This window comes from Hemicordylus capensis, chromosome 4 (genome assembly GCF_027244095.1).
Source record: "Hemicordylus capensis ecotype Gifberg chromosome 4, rHemCap1.1.pri, whole genome shotgun sequence".
NCBI classification, from domain to species: domain Eukaryota; kingdom Metazoa; phylum Chordata; class Lepidosauria; order Squamata; family Cordylidae; genus Hemicordylus; species Hemicordylus capensis.
Genome location: NC_069660.1, coordinates 257,474,387 through 257,484,322, shown reverse-complemented (window position 1 = coordinate 257,484,322; position 9,936 = coordinate 257,474,387). Strand labels below are relative to the sequence as shown.

At 43.9% G+C, this 9,936-nt stretch overlaps 1 protein-coding gene across 7 annotated transcripts in view; it reads left to right on the top strand.

Moving 5' to 3' along the window:
* Nucleotides 1-330: 330 nt before the first annotated feature.
* Nucleotides 331-9,936, top strand: part of ST18 (ST18 C2H2C-type zinc finger transcription factor) — a 366,586-nt gene continuing 356,980 nt past the window's right edge. For all 7 annotated transcript variants that reach the window (XR_008306967.1, XM_053249365.1, XM_053249361.1 and 4 more), the window contains exon 1: nucleotides 331-535. Coding sequence is in view for 6 of the 7 variants with exons in the window: in XM_053249365.1 (XP_053105340.1) it covers nucleotides 469-535 (67 nt within the window). In the remaining variant the exon portion in view is untranslated. The remainder of the gene's footprint in view (nucleotides 536-9,936) is intronic.

Below are 9,936 nucleotides of genomic sequence, written 5' to 3'. Positions count from 1 at the left end.
ACATTGGGAGAGTAATCTTAAGCAGAGAGAAGCAGGAAAGTTTACTTGTGTTTAACAAGTGAGGATGCAGGTGGGGGGGGGGAGGAGATGATTTCATACATATTAATTTCAAGAGCAAAAACATATATTCGAACTAACCTAGTCTATTGCCCTCCCCAGTCCATTGTTTACAAAAGCCACAGTTCAACTGCCACTCTTGTCAGTTGGCCCTTTTTAAAATTCCACAGGTTAGACCAATGAGAAGCAAACCTTCTGACCAATGAGTAGCAAGAGATTTTTCCTCCTAGGCAGGAGGCTGGTGGTCTCATCATTTGAATGTTCCAAGGCAGGCCAAATTTGTTTGAGACCCTTCCAGGCAACAATGCTTAGGATCACAGCTTAAGTGACTTCAGTCCTCTCCCTGCTTCCCCTGCCCCACCCCATTGCTATTGGCATGTGGAGGTGTTCTAATGAAAACTGGCTGCCAGAATGGACATAAATTGGATGAGCTTTAATAATGTGATAGCATGCTCTTGGGGAATCCAAGACCTAAGAGGTTAAAATGTGATGTTAAGTTCTCAGCTACAGGCCCAAGATCCATTATCTCATCACTAGGAATGCAGCCACATGCTCTGAAAAAGTTCCAATTTGTGCAAAAAAATAGCTGCCCATCTGCCTAGCAACCGAGGTCATTGTGAGCATTTAATCCTGTTTGTACTGGCTTTCAACTGGACACACATGCAGTTTATGACCCCCATCCCCCTCCTATACTTTAAAAGCATTTCAGAAAGCATTTCAGAAGCATCTCTTTTCATGTCCATGACTTCCTGCAGTAGCTCTGTGTACAAGAATATCCAAACGGTTTTAAAAACGGGGAAGCTTATATATGCCAGTGTGTGTTGGTTGATCTGCCTGTGAGACTGACTTCCCTAGGAAAATAAACTGACTCACAGCATATCAAGAATGGATACTTGTTTTTCTTCACTAGCTTCAGCACAGCACGGAACTCCTAGAAACACCACCCCACCCTGTTCAGTCGGTAATGTACTTTAGACAGGGTGGGTGGAGAGAGAGCTCAGTCAGGAGAAACTCCACATAGCATGTTTCCTTCTTCACCAAAGGTTTCACTAGTAACTGAAATTTTAAAAACCCTGTTCCATTATTATTTTAAACACTGCTCTTTGTAAGTGCTACGAAGAGGGATTAATTTTTTCTAAATTGTTCTAAGATGCTTAATTAAAAGAAGAAAATAAATGTGAACATTAAAGGCATCACTATTAATGAGGGCTCAAAAGAGAGCTTTGTTCTCACTGCTTCACTGTGTGTCCATTCCCTACTTCTGATTTGCCCATCTTTCCATTTAATCCTCACCTGCCGTCTCTCTCTCTCTCTCTCTCTCTCTCTCTCTCTCTCTCTCTCTCAAATCATGGTTTTCATCTTTTCCTTTGGAGGGAGCTGCTGTTTGGAAAGCCTCCCTCCCTCCGCTTTTGACCATCTCTCTGTGCTAAACGCCATCACTTTTACATAATCTTTTAAAGAGCAGCCACTCCCTCTTGTCCTCTAAGTACTATCTTGGCAGGCAGCACCAAGAGGAGGAGTCTGTTTTGAAATTGTGCTGTTAACAATAAAGAAATAAAGCACCAAGCCTTTTTAAAAGAGCCTTTGAACAATAATCCCTTTCCATCCCCCCTTTTCTACCCTTTGTGCAAGAGGCTTTTTATTATTTAAATTTAGTAAGCAACAAAGAACATCCCCCTCCAAATGTTCCATTCTGAACAATTGAAAGTTTATTTGCTAAATATATAAATATACGTTGGGCTAACAGTTGGTTCTGTGAGTACATCTGCAGTAGCCTGGCAGGGCAGTCTGTGGAAGAGATGGATTTGAGGGCCAAAACAGGCTGCAGTGAAAGACAAAAGCATCAGTGGCTCTTGTTTTTGGTGAAGTATTTCTTCTTTCGGCTGACTACTCGAGAGATTTACCCAGCTGCCTTTTATCTTTCTTTTCTTTTAAAAAAAAACACCATTCTCTCTCTACCACATGCCCTCTTTCTGGAAAACCAATGGCAAGGAAATGAGAGAATTTTAATCTTGTTGGCTGCTACAACTAATAAATCTTTTTTTAAAAAAGTGTGATACAAATACTGTTGCTAAAGCACTTTTTTAGACAAGTTATCTGTAACCTTCAAGATTGCTTCACGGACTTGAGTGAACTGACCTGACTGTACACTGTAAGACAATGGTGGTCAACCAAGGGCCAAGACTGATGAACCTCAGAAAGAGGCTCAAACCACTGTGAATGTGCTTTGACCTCTCTTTGTAATATATTCGTGCCTGCAGCATACCAGCAATGTGCTAGAGGCAGACACTAGCTGCCTACTCCATTATTGCCACCTCCTCCTGGGGAACAAAACACACCACAGACAGTTATCTGAGATCGTAGGGAGAAAAAAGCAGGCCACTTTCTTTCAAAGGAGAAGGAAGTGTCTGCATTGAGGGAAGCAAAGAGCACACAAACACTTCCTTCTCTTGCATGCAGGGAACTCATTCATCTGCATCCCTTGACAAACCTGTCTGACCAGAGCAGAGGCTTAACTAGGGAAAACGGTGCCCAGGGCAAGCACTGAAATTGTGCCCCCCCCCACCGCCCCCCCCCAACATACATCTGACTGACACACATGTTTCAGAAAACTTTTATTTTAAAAAATTACCAAAAATTTCAAAATGCAATAAATAACCAAAAATGCAATAAATAACCAAAAATGCTATTATTGTTTTTTGAATGAAAATAGTATTTATTTTTTGTATTTCAATTTATTTATTTTTACATTCTATATCCCACTCTCCCTCCAAGTAGCCCAGAGTGGTGCACTACTTACTTAGATTTTTCCTCACAACAACCCTGTGAAGTTGGCTTGTATCTCAAACGTCAGAATTATGATGCAATGATGATACATACCACATTATGAAGCCAACTGCTGCCAGCGCATTGCTCAAGAGTCAAGCAGCAGCACCGCACAGACCCCGTTTCCTCAGCCACCCTCCCCCCCCCACCTAAAATCAAAAGAATGAAAGCTTTTTTAAAAAAACTAACAAACGAAAACAAGCACACACCGTGACCCAGCCAAGGGTCTCTCTCTGAATCTCTCTGTGCCGCCAGCCACAGCCGCCTCTCAGCTGTTTGTCAGTGGAGAGCAGGGGAAGGGGCAGGCTATCTCCTCACTCCCGCCGCCGCCTCTTCAAACTGCGGGGTGACCCCAACCCGCCGCCTCGCCACCTCCCCAGACACCACCTGAGCCCCAACACACCCCACTGTTTCCCTCAAACCCCCCCCCCTGTAAATTTGAAGAAAAGGTTTTTAAAAACAGTAAACACACACAGAGCTCTGTGCTACCCGCGGCTGTTTTTTGGTTGCTCCGGGTAGGGAAATAGCAGGGCACGCTCTCTCGTCACCATCGCCTCTTCGACTAGCATATATGGAAGCTCTGAGCACCCCACCGTTTTCCTCAACCCTCCCCCCATAAATTTAAAGCAAACAGTGTTTTTTTTAAAGCACATGGCTCAGGCTAGGGGGGAAAGGGCAGGTTTTCTGCCTCCGTGGGGGTGGGGACTTCACCCCCCACCGCCCCCTCCACCACCCCAGACACCTGACTGATGCTGAGACATCATGCCTGGCCCAACCGTTTTTCCTCAACCCTTCCCTCCCCCCCCCGTAAGTTTAAATAAAACATTAAAAAGAACAAAAAACAGACACATACCTTGATGCTGCAGCTGCACACTTTATTGTGAAGGCGGTCAGTTTCAGTTTGCAAAAAGCAAGGCTTAGGCTCAGTCTGGTTGGCGGTCTTCTCCTCGCTGGTTCCTCCCCGCGCAGCACACTAGAGCAGCCTCCAAACAGAGAGGAGCACAAACGCTCTCATCGCCAGCATGCAGTGCACGTGAGTGATGACGCTGCGAGACTCCAGCGGGGAGATCTCACGCAAGTGCAAGGACTCGGGAGGCCAATCAACCAATCAATGGCAGCAGCAAAACAGGCAGCGGAGGCACCCGCCCACCTCAGAGCCAAGAGCGTTTGCCGGCTGATTATCTTAAAAGATCTGAAGGGGGGCGCACGGCGATGGGCGGCATTTTGGCAATGGGGGGTGCGGGCGTGGAAGGGACCGCTTGTGGGGGAGGGGGCACCGATGCGCTCCCTTGACTGCTGCTGCTGAGCCGGAGAAATTTTTATTTTAAAAAAAAATTAAAAAAAAATTTTTGGGGATCGGCGGGGGTCATGGCGGTGCCCCCCACGTGACCCACAAAGATGGTGCCTGGGGCACGTGCCCCCCTGCCCCCCCATCGTTACGCCTCTGGACCAGAGGAGCCGGTAGAACAAAAGAAATGTGTGTACTGTGGGAAAGAAAAGCTCTCTTAAATCACTTTCGATTTTGAACATTGTCTGTCTCTTGATAAAGATATGGAAAGTCTTGACTGCCTCACTGGGTAACAAATTCTAAAGTTTATTAAAAGTGAAAATTCGGAAGTTACTAAAAGTGATATATGGAAAAGTATAGAAGACAAGTGTAATCTCAGCAGGATGGGGAAAATGAGAAACCTAGTGTTTACTGTTAGACTGAGGTGGAAAGGAGAAAAGAATAATGTGTTATATACATTAAAAATGGGTTTGTATTTTTAAATTTTCATGTTTCACTCGGATCAATGGCACAGTTGTTATGAACTGTCATGACACTAAACTGCACCCATGAGTTGATCATGGTTGGTTCCACACTAGCAGTTTAGTATGAAATTGCCATCTTTTTTTCAGTCCTTTTTCATGGAGGATCCAGCTAAGGTTTAATATTGTTTTTATGTCGTTGTTAACCACCCTGGGGTCTTGGGACGAAGGATACAGTGTTCCCTCTAAGGAACATTGGGTGTGTGTGCAGACATGGGGTTTTTTTTATGTCCACTCAGTTAATTTTAGATCCCACTAGATTAAATCAGGAAGGTCCCACTCTGAATACATGTGTGCACACACTGCTTTGATACTGTGTCCCAGGAAAAAACTCACCCACAGATGAAAAAAATTAGAGAGAACACTGGAGGGGTTGTAAAGGTAAAGTGTGTCATCGAGTCGGTGTCAACTCCTGGTGACCACAGAGCCCTGTGGTTGTCTTTGGTAGAATACAGGAAGGATTTACCATTGCCATCTCCTGAGTAGTATGAGATGATGCCTTTCAACATCTTCCTATGTCGCTGCTGCCTGATATAGGTACCAGCGGGGATTCGAACCAGCAACCTCTGGCTTGCTAATCAAGTCCTAAATAAGACAGCTGTTTTATGTGTTGTCCTCTCCTTTTTCATACCTGATTTGTGGGGATTTGTAACTTAAAATGCAACTGAAGTTTTGGGAGGTTGCAAAATCAGACATGCCCGGTCCGGTTCAACCAGCCTGGACTTGAACTGAACTGGGCAACCCGCTTTTGTGCACACCCCAACTTACCAGTTGACAATTAAGAGGCAATTCATTAGTAATGCCATTACCGTGCTAAACAGGAAGTAATGGGGCAGAAGCCATAATGCTGAGTTAAATACTCAGTAGAGCTTTACCAGTCCACAATAGTATTTGGTCAAGACCTGGCTGCACAGAGGCCCATTGGGTATGTGCGGCAGCCTCTAAGATGAGCACTGCCACAGGGGTGAGGTCCAGAAAAAGCCAAAGACCACCCTAACTAGGCTATTTGGGCATTAACGGATGCCAGCGGGGGGAGGGGGAACTTCCATAGACCCCCGAGGCCTCAGAGAAGCCCCCGACAGAGGAATGAATAAATAAAAAACATTTTTAAAAGAAACTTAACCCCCACAAAACAGGATGGGGGAGGGGGTTGGTTCGATATCGAACCATCAAACCAAACTGGTTCGATTGATGTCAGTTTGAACCGAACCATTGATGTCGAACCTGTTCAGAAATGATCATGTTCACAGATATCTACTGATAAGTTCTTGCTCCCTGCAGGGGAACTTTAATTATTGACTTTCTGTTGCAAAAAGGTGCTCTTTTGCAAAGAAAAGAAAATGGGGGGGGGAGGTAATTGTTAATTAACTGACCCACCTAGAGGCGTTCTTACCCCTGGACTTTGGGGCTGAAGTCCAGCGTCTCCACACCCCCTGGGGGCCCCCAAATCCTCTTTAGTCTGTGCTGGGTGGTGTGGTCACCACACCACAGGTCCTCACTGTGCTGGGTGGCCAAGTGGGATTGTGACCTGTGCCGGGTGCCGAGGGTGACCTCTGCTTTAGAGACAGAGAGGGGAGTGGGGAAAGATATATGTGGGATGGGAATATGTTTAGTTGTGTGTTGAAATGTTTCTGCTCATGCATATTTGCATAAATATACTTGTTTTATATTGTTGTGAGTTCATATTTGTGCCCTCAAGAACAGGTGTTAAAAATATTCATGTGTCACAGTGTCATGGTGTGTGTGTGTGTGTGTGTGTGCATCGGAATGATACTTGCAGTGGGCGTGGGTGGGGGCTGGTCTCCAAAGGCCTTTAGGTCCAGGCTCCAAAATTACCTAGATATACCTCTGGACCCACTTTGTAGGAAATTGGTAATTAACCCAACCTTCTTGCAAGGAACAGGAACCTACTAATTAAGGGGCACTTTATCAGTAATGTTACAACAATTAAAGATACAATTCACAAGCATAAATCTTCTAATGTTTCCAGGGACTTCTGTGAAATCAGATACAGTGGTATATTAAATGTTGTGCAGCCACTGTTTTAATTCTGCTTCTAGGTGAATTAAAGAACACCAGGGCTTACGAAAGACCCCTAGCATAGAAGCATCCTGTAACAAAAGATAGAGCAATGTTTTTAAAATAGACACATTGGCCCACATGTTGTGCAGCGTAATATGAGCAGGGCCAGTCTGTCTACACTGCTGCAGGCTCTTAGTGAAGCACCCAAACCACAAATACTTAAAACAGCATGCCCGCACTCTGGAAATGCTGCTTGATAGAAAACACATCACCTGACTGTGTTAAGCTGTGCAACATGTAGGCCACGGTACATTACTGAAGCAAAAATTGAGAATATTTATGGTCCAATAAAGAACTCTGTTGGAAAAGATTTTTTTGTTTAATAAACTTTCCCCATATGTTCTAGGAATACCCAGTGATTTCTCCCCCCCCCCCCGGAATGTTAGAAAGATCATGTCAATAAGAACAGAAGCAAATATTCGAGTTTCTCATCAGTTATTTTTTTACTGAGTATTACAAAAGGTTTAGTCCCAAAGGAGAGATAAGTAGATATTAAATTAAATTAAACTGTGAGGTTATCAATAATTAAGCAGTGGAAAGAAAAAGCACAAATTCCAGTAGATCTATGGCTGAAAAAATCTGAGATAATCTAATCTAAGTTAAGAAAACACTATTTTAAAAAGGGAATACAAAATTGGTACAGTGACGTGACTAAATTGTCAGAAAAAAATCTCTGATCTATTGCCTTGGGAAGAATACTGAAATTAATTTTCAAATTCCAGTTTCTCTTTGGAGACTTTCTGTAATTTTGGTGTCCTTTTTGTTTGTTGGCAATCCAGCCACAATTTATATCATCTTGTAGTTCCTTTAGATTCAACAAATCCTTTATGAAATGTTTTAATGTATATTAAAGAGATATACGTATCAGATATATACATACCAGGTGGTATATAAATATGATAAATAAATATATGTAGAATGAAAAAATAAAAGAGGCCCATTGTTTTGATACAGAAGCATGTCAGAGATTGATCTAGTATAGCCCTCTCCCTGACATATTAGTTTTGGATGTTCAGGGAGAGTGTTGGTTACATATATAAAGAAGCATTTAATCATGTAACTGCCCAATCTCTCTGTCAAGGATCTGAAGTGATATATTCAATCCAGCAGGGGTGTAGCAAGGTTGGAGTGGGCGTGGGGACAAGGTTTTAAAATAGGCTCCTCGCCCATTTTAGGCAGGCCTTGCCTGCAGGTCTTGTCATGTGGCGGTGCAGGTCTCACGGCCCAGCCACACCCCCTGCCCCCTCACCTGGAAGAGAGATCAGGCAGGCTGGTGGGGCCCTGCCGCAGGTCTTGCCACACTTGGCCACCCAGTGCATTCCCTCCTCCTCGCTCTCTGCTTTGTGCAGGGCTGTCCCGGGGGCTTGCGGGTTGCAGGCAAATCAGCATGTGTGGGGCCTCCCTAACATTTCATATCATTACAGAACCATACTGACTGATGACATACTGTGTAAATAGTGCGAGTGAGTGAAGTTGCCAACCAACTTGAGCATAGTGCATTTATTAATATAATATAATATAATATTTATTCCAGAGTTTTTTGTAATTTTTCTGCCAGGAAAAAAGCCACTTATAGGACTTTTGATGGGGTTTTTTAAAAATTCAAAAAATATATTAAAAACCAACAATTTGTCCACTCCACTTCAATTTAAATATACATATTCCTCCTACCCTGCCTTATGTCTCTGCTGAATACCAAAGCCCTATGCCAAGTCATTCTAGGTGATCTAAAGGCTGGGGCAGAAAGGGAGGTGTTTTACCCTTTTTTATGAAGGCAAAGGGCAGATTCTTCCCATATGGGGGTGGAATGATGGTCTAAGGGAGGGGCTTCAGTTCAAGACATTTTTGTAATTTTCTGCCATGAAACAAACCACTTATAGGACTTGAAAAAACCCTTTAAAAACACATTAAAACCAACAAATTCTCTGATCTGTTTCAAATTAAATATTCAGAGTCTTCTCAATCTGCCTTACCTTCCCCCTGCCGATATCAAAGCCCTGTGGCAAGCTGATCCCTACATATTGGGGGGGGGGTAACCACAATCAGATCATACATCCATTACTAAGCAAGCAAAGGCTGAGCTGGGCAGGGCAGGGTAGAGGGTCTGCACAGAGCTGTGGTGGGCAGCCCCTTCCTTCCTTCCTTCTGTGTCTGCCTGCTGCAGGCATTCAGCTGGCACTAGAGAGTTCAGGCTTCAGCAAGGCCTGCAGGAGAGACTGCTCTGGAAGCTCTGCCTACCCGTCGAACAGCTGAGAAGAGAAGAGGGAAGGAGCTGTAGTAGCTCTTTCACTCCCAGGCAAGCCTGCGCTGCACAAAAAGGTCAGCTCTTGACTGTGCTGGGACTAGACAGGGAGTGACTGGGACTGGGAAAGAGAGCAAGGCAGGCTGCAGGGGCCTTGGGGTCCCCCAAGACCTTGTGGGCCTGGGGACAATTGTCCTCCCTTGCTCTATTAGCACTACGCCCCTGCAATCCAGCATATTGATGGTGTGTTTTGTCTTGGTGTCAAGAAGTAACAAAATAAAATAATTGTGCTGGACAGGAAACACATGAGTGCTATGTCACATTTCATCCTTGCTACCCTACCTTTTTGCTCTTGATACATACAATGTTTTGAATGATCCCCTAGCAGATAATAAGAATTTCACAGATACTTGAAGGGACTGCTTCCATATTCTGTCCATATAGAAGGGACAGAGAACCTGACGTCAGATCCTGGGCCTCTAGTGGATCCCCCCCATCATAAACTAACCCAACCATATTATTATTCATTTTTCCCATGTGGCAAAGAGACCAAATTCTGAAACTGCAAGAACAAAGTTAAGCTAGTGCTATAGCCTTGTGATTAATAACATTTGGCCATTTCACATGATTCAATGTGGTTAATATGGTATGCAATAGAATTACACATTCCCTAAGTTTGTGCAACTTGGTCTTTAATTGCTGATTTTTCAGCCAAGACTTACTTATAAACTGAAACTTTCAGATAAGAAATAAATGCTCTGCAAGAATGAAGCTGAGTTAAGTGATCATGTGCACCAATCATATTTATAACTTTATTCTGTCCTTACTTTTCTTCAGAGAGAGCCAAATATATGCACACAAAGTTGTTTACAGAAGTGCCTTGTGGTGACTGGCATTGGTGTCACTCCGTTCCATGCCCC